Below are 18,014 nucleotides of genomic sequence, written 5' to 3'. Positions count from 1 at the left end.
AGTCTGAAAATATGGACAAAAATATTAAGCTTCCTGGCAGATGTCCCTTTCTGCTCACTCCCTTTGGTATATTCTAACTTTAATGTCCATTTTCATCTACCACATACCTTAATCCTTCAAACTTATCTAACAAGGCTATTCTGTTGGATCATTCATTCTCTTATATCTATTACAAATTGCATTATTTCAGAACAGAATCTAATATTTAGAGAAGAAATTTCATTCAATAAGCATTTGAGTATAACCAATGTGTTGAATCTTGTAAAAAAGATAAGACAACACATACACGAGAGAAATCAGAAACAATATAAAGGGTTATGTAAATAAAAAGGTAAAAACTGCATATTAACCTGCTGAAGAAACTGAACTATAAGAGAAAATAATCAGAAAAAGCTATTAGATTTAATTTTGTATTAAATCATAATTCAAATAAATGATTATCAATTAAGTTATTTTAGATCAGAGAAAATACGGACATAAAGCACAGGGTCAGGTATTGGCAGTTCTGTCAAAAAGGACAATAACAAAAGTGGCTGGAATGAAGCAGAACGGCTTCCGCAGCTACTGGAATCCTGAGCTGTATTACGAGACACAATTGTACATGCTGTTATTTTTGGTCAAGAGCAGAGCGCCGCTGATTCTAGTTAGGGAAGGGCACGTGTACAGGGAAGGTCCAGGTAGAGGTGAAGAAGGGCTTGCTCCCTTCATCAGTTATGTCTACATCTCTTCTAAGCTCCACACACCCTTCCTCTGTGACGTCATTTGAAAGGTTCCCCAACATCATAAAATCTGTGCCATGAACACACTCAAGGTCTGCTAGGCAACTTCCCCACTCATCAAAAAAACATACTAGCCACCTGCATTTTTATGTTGGGAGGAAAGCAGGAAGCTGTAGGAAACACTGAGTAATTTTAAATCCCTTCAGGAAATAAGCAATACAATATACATTTTGTAAGTGCTTCTACTTCACTTCTCCCATCTGAAATTAAGATATATACAAACTGAACAATTAATCTTGACCGAAAGCGATTATTTTTTATAATTAGGAAAAAATACCTTATAATCTACTCCACCAATTATTTTCCGAACCAGTTTAAATGTTAGGGCCCAAAGCTGTGTTCTTTCCCATTCAAGAGTATCGGAGTTTATCAGAGATTCACAAACCAACCTAGAAAAAAAATACTCATTCCAATTATACGATAGAATTTTGCAAGTTCTCTAATAGCTAAGGTCTGTATACATGGGATATTATATTTGCCATATTATTTTTCATAAAAGTACATTATTATTCAAACATACTTTTAAAAAATATGTATAGTATTTTACATAATTCACTTGTTTGGAAGAATAAACATAAAGTAAAACAAATAACACTCATTATGCTATATTTTTATTAGAAAGAAATCTATCAAAAGATAGATGGTTAAATGTTTACTATCTATCGGCCTGTGGCAGATTATATTTTTCCAAGATGGCTGCAACATGATTTTTGATCCTCATACTCTTCTGAAATGTGACACTGGTGATATTTCTCCTATGAAGAGGTTGGAGGAGAGTCTACATTCTCTTCCCTTAAACCTGGACAGGCCAAAGGCCACAGGCCACGGCAAAAGGGATGCTGTATGGCACCCGAAGCAAGATGATACAGCTTCTGTCCAGCCCTCTTCTGAATGTTTGCTCTTGGCATCCACCATGCTTTGAGAAAGTCCAGGCCACACAGAGAGGGCATGTGCAGGTTCCAGCCGACAGCCCCAACTGAGGTCTCACAGATAACCCGACATCAATCACCAGACTGGGGAAGCCTTTGTCATGATCCAGTCCTGGCTACCATCTGACTGTAATCATGAAACCCTGAGAATAAAACTGCCTAGTCAGCCTAGTCAACCACTGTTAACCATGAGTGGTAATAATAAAACGATTATTATTGTTTAGGACATGAAGTGTTGAGGTGCAACAGAAGTTAAATAGAATAATCTCATCAAAGTGAGTGACTTGAGCTCCTGGGCTGAAAGGCAAAACCGGCCTGTTTTTGAGCTTTAAGTACACAATTATAGTACATCCTAAAACCTAAAACCTGAGGTATTATGAAGGATTGCTTGTTGAAACTAACTTCTTTCCAAGCATTAATAAAAAAGAAAATTCTTGTATTGCTCACATCCCCCATTACACATACCTGGGTGGAAGAAGACCCGTCTCAACTGCCATTGCTAAGCAGTCGTAAAGGAAAGAAATTCTTTTAGGACTATGCTGGCCATGAATGAATTTAACAATCCACTGGATGCACTGTTCATGAGAGTCCTGAAAAATTAGAAAATAATTATATTTTAAGCCTCAAGTTAACCTTGTAATTAACAAACAACTAATACTACACCAGGGAGTATATCAAGATTATGAATGAGACGCTCTACTATAAATATTCCTGATGAAGACAATTTAAAAAAATGTTAAAAAATCAGATTTAGTATTTCAATTATATTAAACTTAAAACCTGACAATTATATCAATTAAACTACCATTTTTATTACATCGGACCTCCAAAAGGAGTAAGATATCATTGGCATATTCATGGTCAATAGAAGACTCTCACACAGATTGTGTAAGGCTTTGTAGGCAGTGACCTATTTAATGGCAGATATAAATATTCCTGTCGCTGGGGGAAAAATTCATTATGGGTTAGTACATGTGCCTCATGAGAATTTAGTACGAATCTAATCCTTAAGAGCCCAACCAAATATGAATGCAATGACACAGCAAATTTCTAGGCTTACATAAGAACTTTAAACCTGATACAGAAATGTAGTGCCACGTCAAAGTCTGTCTTCTAGACTATCCTCAAGATATCCTAGATATCTTGGAAATCCTGGAGATTTCCTAGAGGAAAGCCTGTGTCCCTTTCCTCTGCACTATCACTGTCCCACCTAAATACTTCTATTGTTGGCTGTATCACACAGGTTTAGAAATATCGATTTTCTTCCTGGATCCACATTAGAATATAAGTCTTAATACAAGGGCCATACCTTACCTCATAAAACACATTTAATGAATTATTAAAATTTTAAAATATTTTCAAAATTTGTTCAACAATACTCAAGAAAATACAAAATAAAATTATATTGAGATAAAATTTCTTATGTTTTAGATTGGAAAAAATCAAAAAGTTTATTAACACTCTATCGTGAAGCTATTGGGATATATACTCTCAGACATTGCTAATCAGAGTATAAACTGGTGACTCTAATGAAAAGCTACTAGGCAATTTCTATAAAAATTACAAATAAATATACCCTCTGACCTAGCAATACTACTTCCAGGGATTTGTTCTATGTCCATATATAATATCATTCGTTTTGCATTGTTTAATGTAGAAAAGGTAAGAAGCAACCTAAAAGTCAGTAGGAGACTGGTTAAATAAAGGAAGGTACAGCCAAAACAATGAAATATTTTATGCTGCAAGACAGGAAGAAAGGCAGAAATTTTAACTGTTAGTGGATTGCTGTAGACGTACTTTCAGAATTTTTTAAGGGGAAAAAAGCAAGGTGCGAATGAACAATGTACATAGTATATGATCATTCTAAAGAAGTGATTCTCTGTGTATAAAACAACTCTAGAAGGAAGCATAAACTGAACATGCTGGCTTCAGACAGACAATCGAACAGGTAACTAAGCTAAGAGAGACGAAAGGCAAACTATTAATCGGTCCTCCTTTTGGTACTTTTTGCATTTTACACCATATGAATATATTACCTATTAAAACACTTAGAAAATGAATGTATCGACATTATGTGATCCATGTCTGAGTAGCAAGTCTTATCAGCACCTCAACCGCAAACACTGTCCTACCCATAAAGAACCATGAGAAGAAAATGCACTACTGGAACACAAACTCTTTAAAAACCACACACTTTGTATCTCTGTACATTTCCTGGTGACTGTTGGTCTTTGTTACTAAGATTTACTATTTTTTCTCCTTTTTTATCATATCTTTATATCCTTATTACAAAATCATTGTATCCTTATTGTAACATTTTGGTATCTTTAGTATAGTATCTTCATTATACTGTGCCAATTCCTTTGTTGAGCAAATGAATGGAATTTTTTCCCTTTGTAATCCCTAACGCAGCTATTTTCAAGTGCACCAGATAAATCAGAATAGGATGAAAACAGTATTATATAGCCTAACAGGGGGCCGAGTTTTAACTTCTCACACCATGCTGTCATCAACTTGACCTCTCAACTCAGGTTTTCCACTGGAAGAATACACACTGGAACAAACGGAAACCAAAATGGACAAATAAAAGACGATGACAACTTCATCTCTCCTTGCCCAGAAAAACCTCAACAAGCAACATCAAAGTAAATGTCCAAAAAAAAAGAAGGGGTCAAAAATCACGTCTGATTGCATGAAAAATGCAGCGCTCACCTGAGGAAGACCACTCCAAAACTGTCTGAAGGCCCCCAAGCAGCTAATGAGTTTTGTTTTTTCATCTTCAGGGGTGTCCATAAACATTCTAGAACCAAAAATCACATCGTTTGTCATTGGTTTGGAAACGGTAATTCAACCTCAACCTAACTGGAATAGAGGATCTTACTAACCTTCAGGACAAAACGAAGCAACATCTTAACCCATTTTTGTGTTCCCGTGAAAACACAAAACTCTGCCCTGATATACTCACCCAGGGAAAGCCTCTTCTATAATTTCGGTTTTCTGTAAAGAAAAAGAACAACAAAAGAAAACGATGTGAATTCAAGAGAGAGGGAGAGAGAGAGAGAGAGAGAGAGAGAGAGAGGCCTCCTCGAGCCACCTGTTACCACGCAGCTCGGGCAAGGCGCCCCAGCCAGCTCCGGGCAGACACGACCGCCACCTGCCCAGCCTGTCACGGCGGGGCTGTGGATGCCGAGGGGACTCAGAATGTGACAGCGGTGTGAGCATCGCTGGACCTCGGCGCGCGCGCGGTGTCACAACAAAGGCGCGGCGGCCGAGAAGCTACCCGCGCAGGTCCCCGCTCCGCGGCCCCGGCTCCCTGGCCCGTCCACTCACCACCACCTCCTCGAAAATGCTCTGCAGTTGCGTCTCCATCTGCACCATCGTCCCCGCCTTCCGCGGGCGCCCGGCGCGCGGCTCGGGGTCCGGGCCGAGCCCCCGCAGTCGGCCCGCAGAAGGGCGGAGACGCCCGCAGGTCGGCGCGGGGTGGACAGCGTCGCCTCGCACTCCCAGCGCTTAGCTGACGGAGTCCCCTCTGGGGCCCGGCAAACCACCCCGGCCTGCACGGAAGAGCCGGGAAGTGCCTGGTGTCCGTGGGTGCCTAAACCCCCAGAAACCAAGAACTCAGCCATATGGTTCCGCCAGAGGGGAAGGACGGCGCGCGAGCCGGACGAGAGTGCCCCCAAGTGGAGCCTTGAGCCTAAATCAGCCGACAGCATTGTCGGCTGCAGGCCGCCACCTGCCGGCTAGAGCGGGATTGACTTCCTCCTCCAGGCTCAAGTATTGGGAAAGGAAGAGCTTTGGAGCTCAAGGGCTGCTGCGGACTGTATGTAGGCTGTGTTTCTGCTGTAATCTGCCTGAGTCAACCCCATGATGCCTGGGAGCTGCTAACCTGTAGTTCTGTCTGCAGAGTGGAGCTAGGAGTTGAAATCACACTTTTCTTGACCACAGAGAACATGTCTTCTCAATTATAACCCAGTACAATGCTGGACACATAGCATGTTTTCAGAGAAAATGGGGGGGGGGGGGAGGGGAGAAACACATTATTATTGCTTTTTAATTAGAATAATAATACCATTTTAGTTATAATAATCTAAAAATAATAATATTGATCAGTTAGTGAATACCTATAGCCTATTTGGTGGGGTAGGGGTCGAAAGGGTGGCAAAGAGGAAGGCTGATCCCCCTGGCATGGTCAGAGCAGACGCCTAAGTGCACTGACTGCTGCACTCCTCACCATTTTATTTCTTCCGGCATCAGTTTAACATATTCTAGGAACCTAGTCCACCTTTTCCAAGCTGATTTAGGGATCTCTTCTTTATCTTCAGGTAATACCTCTGTGATTTACTAGTAGAGTGTTTAATTTTTTTTGTTGTTTTTGTTTGTTTGTTTTTTGTATTTTTCTGAAGCTGGAAACGGGGAGAGACAGTCAGACAGACTCCCGCATGCGTCCATCCAGGATCCACCCGGCATGCCCACCAGGGGCGACACTCTGCCCACCAGGGGGCGATGCTCTGCCCCTCCGGGGCGTCGCTCTGCCGCGACCAGAGCCACTCCAGCGCCTGGGGCAGAGGCCAAGGAGCCATCCCCAGTGCCCGGGCCATCTTTGCTCCAATGGAGCCTTGGCTGCGGGAGGGGAAGAGAGAGACAGAGAGGAAGAGGGGGTGAAGAAGCAAATGGGTGCTTCTCCTGTGTGCCCTGGCCGGGAATCGAACCCGGGTCCCCTGCACGCCAGGCTGATGCTCTACCGCTGAGCCAACCGGCCAGGGCCTAGAGTGTTTTATTTATAGAATATTTTTCTACCCTTTGCTTAGTGCTAGACACAGTGTTAGGTATTTATTGAACTAGCCCTGGCCAGTTTGCTCAGTGATAGAGCATCGCCAGTGTGTGGATGTCCCAGGTTCAATTTCCAGCCAGGGCACACAGGAGAAGGGACCATTTGCTTCTCCATCCCTCCCCCCTTTCCTTCTCTCTATCTCTCTCTTCCCTTCCCACAGCCATGGATTGGTTGGAGTAATTTGGCCCTGGATGCTGGGGATGGCTCCATGGCCTTGCTTGACTACTGAGCAATGGAGCAACGGCCTCAGATGGACAGAGCATTGCCCCATATGGGGCTTGTGGGGTGGATCTGGTTTGGGTGCATGTGAGTCTGTTTCTCTGCCTCCCTGCTTCTCACTTAAGGGGAAAAAAAAGGTATTTAATGAACTATTGCAGTAATAAGTTTTGCAGACTACCCAAACTAGAGTGATGACAGAGCTAGAATTATTAAAATCAAATTTCCCTAACAATCTATTGGGTTATTTTTGTATGCTAAACAAATTATCTTACAGTATTGTGGATTACCATTAATCAAATACTCTTCTAAAACATTTTTCATTTACTATCAAGCAGTTTTTCATACTTTCAGTCTGTGTCCAAATCAGTGTATTCTCAGCAAATGCCAGCTAATTAAAAAGGTAAAATTAATTAAAAAGTGAAATAGTCAGAAAAGAATTGTATTTTTTTGCCATAATCAAATACACATTAATTTTATTTTATTTTTTGCAAGAGAGAGAGAGGAAGGGAGAGAAGAAGAAAGAGAGATGAGAAGTATCAACTTGTAATGGCAGTACTTCAGTTGTTCATTGATTCCTTTTCATATGTGCCTTGACTGGGAGCTTCAGCTGAGCCAGTGACCCCTTGCTCAAGCCAGCAACCTTGGTCTTCAAGCCAGTGACCTTTGGGCTCAAGCCAGTGACCATGGAATCATATCTAAGATCCCACGCTCAAGCTGGCAACCCTGAGCTCAAGCTGTGAGGCTGCGCTTAAGCTGGCGACCTCAGAGTTTTGAACCTGGGATCTCAGCATCTCAGGTCTATGCTCCAACACTGGTCAGGCGATACACATTAACTTTTAAATCATGCTTGCTGATGCTTTATTCATTGAATAAAAATTGACCATTCCTGCCCTGGCCAGATGGCTCAGTTGGTTGGGGCATCCTCCCAAGGCACTGAGGTTGTTGGTTCCCCCCCGCCCCCCGGTCAGGGCACATGAAGGAGCAGTTTGATGTTTCTGTCCCCCTCTCTCTCCCTTCCACACTCTCTAGCATCAACAAATAAAAATTTAAAAATATTGACCATTTTTAGAACTTCTTAATAAAATTTCTGATATTAATTTTAAATTTCTTTTCTTATTTATTGATGTTAGAGAGAGAGAGAAAGGGAGAGAGAGAGAGAAGAATCCATCTGTTGTTTCACTTATTTATGCATTCATTGGTTAATTCTTATATGTGCCTTGACCAGGGATGGAACCTGCAGCCTTGAGGTATAGGAAAGACGCTCTAACCAACTGAGCAACCCGGCCAGGGCCCCTGAAATTAATATTTAAAATTGATGTATAATCTATATACGATAAAATGAGTAGTTTTTTGAAATGCATAAATTTTAAATGTACAAGTTTGTGAATTTTGATAAGTGATCACATTTGTTTAATCATACCACTGTCAAGGTCTGCAATATGTCTGTCACCTCAGAAACTTTATGTGGTCTCTCTGCACTCAACCCTCCCCTCAGCAGCAAACACTTTTTTAATTTATGTAACGATTAACTAGTTTGCATGTGTTTGAAGTTTATATAATTGGAATCACACAGGATGGTATCCAGCTTCTTTTACACATTATATTTTGAGATCCACCATCTGTATTATTCCATTTTATGAATATAATACAGATTACTTATTGAGTCACCACTTGGTAGTGAGGACTTATAAGAACTTTAGTTTCATAACTTGTGAAACAATATTTGGATCTTCCTTTTACATATTGTGGGTGAAAAAAAGGGCTTCTATGTAAAGTGAGTACCTGTACCTCACAAGCTGATCTGATTATAAATTCCTAACTGGAAAGGTCATGATGGGTAGTCATGTCCCAGGCCTATAACTTTTATTTTTAATTATTAACTAACTTATTTATTTATTTATTATATTTTTTATTATTATTATTTTTTTGTATTTTTCTGAAGCTGGAAACGGGGAGAGACAGTCAGACAGACTCCCGCATGCGCCTGACCGGGATCCACCCGGCACGCCCACCAGGGGCGATGCTCTGCCCACCAGGGGGCGATGCTCTGCCCCTCCGGGGCATCGCTCTGCCGCGACCAGAGCCACTCTAGCGCCTGGGGCAGAGGCCAGGGAGCCATCCCCAGCGCCTGGGCCATCTTTGCTCCAATGGAGCCTTGGCTGTAGGAGGGGAAGAGAGAGACAGAGAGGAAGGAGGGGGGGTGGAGAAGCAAATGGGCTCTTCTCCTATGTGCCCTGGCCGGGAATCGAACCCGGGTCCCCCGCACGCCAGGCCGACGCTCTACCACTGAGCCAACCGGCCAGGGCCTTAACTAACTTATTTATTAATTTGAAAGAGAAAAGGAAGCATCATTCTCTTGTTCCACTTACTTATGAATTCATTGGTTGGTTCTTGTATGTACCCTGACTGTGTACTGACGTTGCAATTTTTGCACAAGATGACACTCTAATCACCTGAGCTACCCTGCCAGGGCTATAACTTCTTCTTCTTCTTCTTTTTTTTTTTGAAAGTAGCATCAACTTGTTGTTTCAGTTGTTTGTACACACATTGTTTGCTTCTTATACATTCCCTGACCAAAGATCGAGCCTGTGACCTCGGCATTTCACGACTACTCTCTATGCAGGATGGCTCTATCCACTGCACCACTGGCCAAAGCAGGGCTGTAACTTCTTTAACAAAAGGTTTTAAGTTAGACCTGTCCATTGTTCTTGTGTATCTAGGCTAAGATATATTTGAAATACCAGAAATAATACCTCTGGGAGGGAGTATCAACCCTCGAAAGAGCATATAATCTTGTGAACCATCCTGTAACCCAATCTCTACGCTGGTTTTTCCTACATTCGTGTAATTTTTCTTATGTTCCCTTCTTAATTTCAAATGCATAAACAAAGCTGCAAAACTAACTTTCTTCTGGTGTATGTCAACTTGTAAAAATTCTCTACAGATTTGGTCTTTTCTTTTTTTCATGGATTGAGTTTAGAGAGACAGAGAGGAAGTAAGAGAAAAAGACACGGCATATGTCATCAGTTTGGCTTGAATAAATTTTTATAGAAATTCTCTACAGGCTTGGCTATTTCTTACGTTGACAATTTTGAGCTCTGGGGCTGCTCTATGGAGCGTACCTGTGCCTTTTTGAGCCCCAAAGCTGCCTGCAGAACGAGCAGCACCCTTTATGCTGATTGTACTATTTGATAAGCTGTACTCCTTGCACCGCTACTAAATAACACTCTCTGTACTGTAACTGTGTGATCACAGACAGCCTTTCGGTTCCACAGGCCTGGGTTGACTTGGACTCGATGGCTGCTTAATCATATATTAACCATTATTTTCACTTCACCACCCCAGATGCTTGATCACTGAGTCAGCCAACCATTGAAAGTCCAGTGGCCCCCACTAGTCAGAAAACAAAAGATATAAGTTTATGAACTTATTACCTCTAGCAACCCATCTATTTGATCAACAGCTCCTTTTAAGTTTTGCCTTTGTAAACCCCTGCCCTATCCTCTCCGCTTTGGAGAGCATACTAGGTTCATACTAAGGGGAAAAAATCATTATCTGAATAAACTCTTTACATTTTTTTAAAAATATGTCTATATCCCCAGACTTTTTTTTTTACTGTGGATATTTATTTTATTTTCAATTTTTAACTGTTGTGTGTAAAGGTGTTATGGACATTCTCAAATTCCTTTAGACATATCCTCTTTTCCATTCAGTAAACCCCTTGGGGCAGAATTTTTGGGTCAGATGGTAAGTATATGTTTAACTAAAAGCTGCCAAACAGTTCCTCCAAATAGCATTAGCATTTTTACATTCTAATTCTACTAATGTAGAATTTGCGTTTCACTTGTTCCACATCCTTGTCAACAGTTGGTGTCAACTTTATTCCTTTAGCTTTTCTAATGGGAGTACAGATTCTTAGTGACTTTTTTTTTGTAGAGCATGCTGTCGACACAAGTACATCCAAATTTTTAGGGTTTTATTTTTGGGAGGATCAAATAATGTATGGTTTCAGTCACATTATTATTTGATTTTGTAAAGAGTTTTTACAAGCATTTACTTGAGCCAAAGGGTACATCTGGAGGCAGGATAGAAATAGACTGAAATAAGTGCTTCAGACAGTAACAGTTTTCACTTTCTTGTGTGCTTTCGAAATTAAGGCGGAAGATAAGGAAGGTGACAGGAAGGTGGAGACGGCAAGGCAGCGGGGATCAGATGACAAAATGGTCCAGATCATGTATCTCTTGAAGGTGTTCACACTTTTAGAGGGACGGGCCTGAATGGTGGTCACTTGTTAGAAGTGAGATCTGAACACAACAAAACCAACAACAAAATATAGAAGTGGAGCCTGAAAAAAAGGTATTTCAAAAGTGTGTTAATCTAGATGCACAGAAAAAATGGGCAGCGCTTGCTTAAGGCAAAGATAAGACATTAAGTAGAGAAGTCACACGCCCGGGGTGTGACTACTCATTATGACCTGCCCAGTTAGGAATTTATGAATGTTGGGTCAGGTCCAGGACCCCTCACCAAAAGCCTCAACTAGCCAGGTGGATCTTTAGGTGACCCAGTGCCCAGGCAGTTCCCGTAGCACTGCACCTGAGCAATCTTGATTGATGTCTTACCTCCTCCTGGCCCTCGGACAGTCTGCCAGTTAGTCACCTTCCCCCCTTCACTTACTGAGCAATCTATTGCTGTCCATTACTCACTACCCCCTCCATTGTTTAATTCTTCCATTGTTTAACTGCTATTGGTAATGGAAGTTTTCCCCCTACAGCGAGAAATACAGCCAAACTCAGTCCTACATAGGCTGAGGCTTTTCACCCTCTCGCTGCTGACACCACGAGGGTCTTAGCCCATCTGTTCACAGATGCATAAGTAAATTTCTTATGAAACTCATCAGTACTTGTGCGTCCCTCCTTTGGTGACCTAACAATGAGCAATTCATTTTGTGAGGTTACTTACCACAGAACCCCTTTTCTCATCCATAATATGAAGTACACGTCTTTTATTAGATGTACGTATAGTGAATGCTTCCTCCCTTTCTTGGCTTGCTTTTTCATTATCTTAAATAATGTCTTTAATAGTAGAAATTTAAAATTTGGACAAAGTACAATTTATTTCTAAAATCTTATCATTATTATTTTAGTAGCTTCTGAAAATGCTAGAATGAATTGATATATTTGCAATGAATAAATAAATAAAATATTGAAATTGTTAAGAAAGGTGTGGGTAGTATGCTGGGTACTGTGTTCTGAAGAGATAAGAAGCTGTCTTATGAAATCACTGACAAAATGAAAATCTCGTTGACTAAGATATCAGGGTTCATTGGTTTTTGAAGAGGGCAATCTTGACCTAGTGCTGGGGAGTAAGCCATTGCATAAGGATGGTAGGAATAGGCTAGAGGATGGTATTAGGGATTAAGGTCCTTGCTTCACTGAAGAATAAGAATGTTGGAAGCCAGTTCTATCTGGGTTTGAGAACAAGAAGGAAACTAACAGAACAGTTTCTCTGAGGTAAGGGCTAAAGATGGTGACCATAAAAGAAATGGAGATGACACAATAACTAGAAAAGTCTATTAAGCACCTATGTCAAGTTTGCTGGTGACCTGAATCTATGTATGTAGTTGCAGTTACACACACACACACACACACACACACACACTCACACTATTAATATAATATTAATTCTTTTTGTTGTTATAATTTTTCAAAGTACTGCTCACAAAAATCAGAGGATATTTTATCGCTTCATATTTATTTTGAAATATCCTCTGATTTTTGTGAGCAGCATATATATGTGTGTGTTAAAAGATGACTGAGTGTCGGACCTGTGGTGGTGCAGTGGATAAAGCGTCGACCTGGAAATGCTGAGGTCGCCGGTTTGAAACCTTGGGCTTGCCTGGTCAAGGCACATATGGGAGTTGATGCTTCTGGCTCCTTCCCCCTTCTCTCTCTCTGTCTCTCTCTCCTCTCTCTCTCCTCTCTAAAAATGAATAAATAAATAAATAAAAAGATGACTGATTCTCCAAAGCTCTTATTAAAAATATAATAGTCCTTGGCCCTGGCCGGTTCGCTCAGTGGTAGAGCGTCGGCCTGGCGTGCAGGAGTCCTGGGTTCGATTTCCGGCCAGGGCACACAGGAGAAGCGCCCATCTGCTTCTCCACCCCTCCCCCTCTCCTTCCTCTCTGTCTCTTTCTTCCCCTCCCGCAGCAGCCGAGGCTCCATTGGAGCAAAGATGGCCCGGGCACTGGGGATGGCTCCTTGGCCTCTGCCTCAGGCGCTGGAGTGGCTCTGGTCGCAACAGAGTGACGCCCCGGGGGGGGCAGAGCATCGCCCCCTGGTGGGCAGAGCATCGCCCCTGGTGGGCGTGCCGGGTGGATCCCGGTGGGGCGCATGCAGGAGTCTGTCTGACTGCCTCCCCGTTTCCAGCTTCGGAAAAATGAAAACAACAACAACAACAACAACAACAAAAATATATAATAGTCCTCTACCTAAATACTCCCCACCTTCAGCTCTCCCTAGAAGTTACTATTGTACTTTCAATTCTTTTTCTAAATAACGTTCTACCCCACTATCTCTTGCTGTTTCAGTTTTAGGGATTATATATTGACTTTTGTGGACAAAAAAGGTGCTCTAATAAATCATAAATTCCTAACTTCCCGGTGACTTGTTTGAAACTTTTTCTTAAATTTATCAATTTTAGAAAGAAAGGAAGGTAGGGGGAGAGAAAGAGAGATTGACATTAATTTGTTGTTCTACTTATTTCTGCATTCATTGATTAGTTCTTATATGTGCCCTGCCTGGGATTGAACCTATATATTGGGAGGTTGCTCTAATCAACTGAATTACCCAGCTAGGGCATGACTTCTTTAGTGAAAGGTTTTTAAGCCAGCTCTGTTCATTGTTCTTGTGCATCTAGGTTGACACGCCTTTGAAATGTCAGAAGCAATACTCCTGGTTAACCGCTATTAAGAAGCAAGTAAAATAAACAAACAAACAAACAAACAAACAAATAAATAAATGCATGAAGAAAAAAAGGAAGCATGTAGCCTTGTAGTTCAATCTCTGCCTTGCTTTCTCCCACCTTCATATAATCTTCCTTATATGCCCTCCTTCAAATTTCAAATACATGCAAAAGATTACAAAACAATCTCTCAAGCTCTTTAGATCTTGCTTCTGGAAACTGTCAGTTTGGGTTCAAATAAACTCATAAAAAGTCTTCACAGGTTTGGACATTTCTTACGTCAATACTTCTTACAATGTAAAATGAGTACTCAGTGTTCCCGCACACATCTCACATTTCCTCCTCCATCCATTCATGTATCAGAACTTGTTGGTTACATAATTACAGACTATTTATATTGTTTTGACTCTAGCTATTATTTACACATTCACAACACAGTGCTTTGTGATTCCATTTTCCTTTTCCATCCAACTTACTGTTTTGTTTTGGGAGTTAATATTTGTCTAATGTTTTTTCTTTGCCTAGTTTTGAATGTGCCTATCGCTAATTCATCCGAAAACCTCTGCCTGAGGTGTTAATCTCCTCTCAGGAAGTTCGGACACATAAAACATGCCCTAATTTTATCTTCCTCTTGGGATATCCCTTGGAACCCCTGCCCTCCTCTTCCTGTCGGGACCGGCTGTTTCCTAAACCGACTTCATGGCTACCATCCACGGACAGGGTCTGCTGATTCTCTTTTGTTCTCTCCTGTCTACAACTTTTGTTTGCTCAGTTTCGTGCCTTCCTCTTCCTCAATTTACCCCCTTGTTTGAAGATGGAGGAATGCATATTTTACATTAACTTCCTCAAAAAGACTATTTTTCTCCCAACATTTTATTTTGAAACAATTTAAACATAGAGAAAATTGAAAGAATTTTACAAATACGTACTGTAAACATTTTGCAACATCTGTTTTTCTGTCTCTTCTCTCTACTAATCGAATCTCTAAGTGAACTGTTTGAAAATTATTTACAGACATCATAACTCCGCCTCTAAATACTTCATCATGCAACTTCTAAAAGTCATACATATAGAACATGACTTTTTTTGTTGTTGTTGTATTTTTCTGAAGTTGGAAACAGGGAGGCAGTCAGACAGACTCCCGCATGCGCCTGACCGGGATCCACCCGGAACACCCACTAGGGGGCGATGCTCTGCCCATCTGGGGCATCGCTCTGTTGCAACCAGAGCCATTCTAGCGCCTGAGGCAGATGCCACAGAGCCATCCTCAGCGGCCGGGTCAACTTTGCTCCAATGGAGCCTTGGCTGCGGGAGGGGAAGAGAGAGACAGAGAGGAAGGAGAGGGGGAGGAGTGGAGAAACAGATAGACGCTTCTCCTGTGTGCCCTGGCCAGGAATCGAACCTGGGACTCCTGCACACCAGGCCAACTCTCTACCACTGAGCCAACCGGCCAGGGCCTAGAACCTGACTTTTATAACCAAGGTACACTTACCACACTCTGAAAATTTAGCATCAATACAATTCTCCTATCTGAAATATATCTGATGAATGCAGATATATTGGGGTGATGAATCCACAATACAATATACAGATAATGTATTATAGTATTTTATACCTGAAATCTATATAATTCCATTAGTCACTGTCATCCCAATTTAAGCTATATAGAAAACATATACATGCATATATATATACATATACATAAACATAAACATATATACATAAACATATATGCAAATAAATTCTGTGTATAATTTCAAATGTCCCACACAGACATTGCCCCAAAGCTTATCCAGGCAAGTGCATAAAACATTGGCAGAAACTATGCTGTAAACACAATTAGCATGGGTGATAGGACACATGCTCCTGCTACTCAACTATAGTGCTTGAGCTACTTATTTTTGTTTTTGTTTTTGAGAGAGAGAGGGAGTGAGAGGAAGATAGGTAGGGAGAGAGAGGGTAATAGGATCAACTTATACAGTAGTTGCTATCACTTTAGTTGTGCATTGATTGCTTCTCGTACATACCTTGATCAGGGCCAAGGCAGTGCCCCCTTGTTCAAGCCAGCTGGCCAGTGACTATGGGCTTTTCACACCAGAGACCTTTGGGCTCAAGCTGGCGAGCTTTGGGATTGTGTGGATGATTCTCTTGCTCAAGCCAGTGATGCTGCATTGCCAGGCTCATGCTCAGAGCTAGCAACCTTGGGGCTTTGAATCAGCAACCCCAGTGTTCTGGGTTGACACTTTATCCACTGCACCATCACCAGGCAGGCTTGAGTTAATTTTTAAGTCATGTAATTTTTACTAGAAATGTTACCTTTTAAGGTACTGTAATGGGCTGACTTCATATTCAAATGTTGAATTCCTAAACCCCAGTAACCCAGAATGTAACTATATTTGGAAATAGAATCTTTAAGAAGGTCATTAAGTTAAAATGAGGTTATTAGGGTGGGTCTTGATCTAATATGACTGGTGTACTTATGAAAAGAGAAGATTGTGACAGACAGGCACTAGACAGGTGAACACACAGAGTGACAACTGTGTGAAGACACAGGAAAAGAAAGCTATTTGCAAGTCAAGCATAGAGGCCTTTAGTAGAAACCAACCCTTGCCCTGGTTGGGTATCTCAGTTGTTTAGAGTGTAGTTCTGATATGCCAACATTATGAGTTCAGTCCCCAGTCAGGCCCATACAAGAATCAGTCAATGAATGCATACATAAGTATAATAATAAATCAATGTTTTTCTCTCTCAAAACAAAACAAACACACACACACAACAACAACAACAACTAGGAGGGAGGGAACCAACTCTTAATTTTAGACTTCTCACTTCCAGAAACGTGAGAAAATAAATTTATGTTATTTAGGCCACCCAGTCTTGAATGCCTTATTATGGCAGTCCTAGAAAACTGCTATAGATACTTTTTTGAATTTCCTTAAAAAATCTTATTATTTTCTCCTCCATTCCACTGGTACTTCATTAATATGTCTAGTAAAGCCCAAATCATATGTTATTATGGTTAGTAATGTCTCTTCTACCAGACTAAAGCTGTTTAGAGTAGCAAATACAGAAACTAAACATTTTTGTATTTAGACCAGGCATAAAATCTGGGGTTTGGTGATACTCAGTTATTATTTGTTAGTCTGGGTTGAATAAAGCCTCTAGAGTCCCATCATTTCATGGGTGCGGCTTTCTTTGAGGAAATAGCTATTTCTGAAATATTAGATGTAGAGAAAACATTTGGATCAGACACAAATTTATACCTCTGAGGTTATTATAATTTATAACAATTTGTTTTATTAGACATTTATAAGGTAAATTTAGACCTCCAAGATTATTTCTGAAACCACTGAATAACTTATTCAGCAGTTGTTCACTGAATGTCCTTTAGGTGCTGGCCATTGTGCTAGACACTGGAACAAAATGGAAAACGTGAACTAACCTACGCATTGTCCCCATGGAGTGGACGTGCCAAAGGGGTTCCAAGGTTCTGGCAAATAACCCAGTTCCTGTCAGGGTTCAAAGAAGTACAACGAACCCACAACCTGTACCTTCATGAAGTGGCACTTGTGGGACCCAGCCTTGGTGAACTCAGGTAGCATGGTGGCAACATGGTTTTAGGATGACTCTTCTGGAAATATCCCTAGAAGTTGAATTGTGAATGAGGCCTAAATGAGAACATTAAAAAGAAGAGTCTTCTAACCTTGAAAAATTTGGGGAAATAAATTTCTGAGTTGTGAATGAACAAGAAAAAACTGCTAAAGTCTAACACCAGTTGGGCAGATTGCTGCACTTGAAGACAAGTGAGAGAAGCATCCTCCGGGATCCAGAGACAACTTTAGAAATGTTCATTGTTCAGTAGAAAACCATTGTAATGCCACAGGAGACACCAAATCAAGTTTCTGATTTTATGAATCATTGAAGGTACTCATTGATGGTTCCAGTGACAAGGCAATGCGGGTTTCTTTGGTTAAATACATTAGTTGCCAAGTTTTGAAACTTGGAAGAATTGAGGGAGTAGTAGATCAGGGATCAACAATACTGCAAAGTGCCAGTTAGTAAATATTTTAAACTTTGTGGGCCAAGAGGCAACATCAATGATATTATGAAGGTATGTGTATGAAGTCAAAGATGTGTGTATTATATAGTAAGAGAGAAAACAATTTTTCACAAATTTCATTGATAAAATTCAAAATGTAATAATGGAGTATCCTTTTTTCCCCCTATTATTATATTTTCCCAGGGTTGGTGGATAATATTTTAATTGAGGATCAAAATTTACTGTTCTTTATCTCC

General features: G+C 40.9%; 1 protein-coding gene across 2 annotated transcripts in view; it reads right to left on the bottom strand.

The window, feature by feature from the left end:
* The window catches only part of MED23 (mediator complex subunit 23), a 41,086-nt gene extending 35,763 nt beyond the window's left edge, over positions 1-5,323 (bottom strand). The window contains exons 1-5 of one of the 2 annotated variants that reach the window (XM_066373216.1): positions 5,039-5,323; positions 4,674-4,705; positions 4,421-4,508; positions 2,174-2,298; positions 1,057-1,168 (exon numbers count right to left, since the gene is read on the bottom strand). In XM_066373216.1, the coding sequence (XP_066229313.1) occupies positions 1,057-1,168; positions 2,174-2,298; positions 4,421-4,508; positions 4,674-4,705; positions 5,039-5,086 (405 nt within the window). In that variant the 5' untranslated portion in view covers positions 5,087-5,323. The remainder of the gene's footprint in view (positions 1-1,056; positions 1,169-2,173; positions 2,299-4,420; positions 4,509-4,673; positions 4,706-5,038) is intronic. The other variant, XM_066373217.1, reaches the window with a different exon arrangement.
* Positions 5,324-18,014: the final 12,691 nt, after the last annotated feature.

The sequence above is a fragment of the Saccopteryx leptura genome, chromosome 3 (assembly GCF_036850995.1).
Source record: "Saccopteryx leptura isolate mSacLep1 chromosome 3, mSacLep1_pri_phased_curated, whole genome shotgun sequence".
NCBI classification, from domain to species: Eukaryota; Metazoa; Chordata; class Mammalia; order Chiroptera; family Emballonuridae; genus Saccopteryx; species Saccopteryx leptura.
This window is presented reverse-complemented; position numbering and strand designations above follow the sequence as displayed.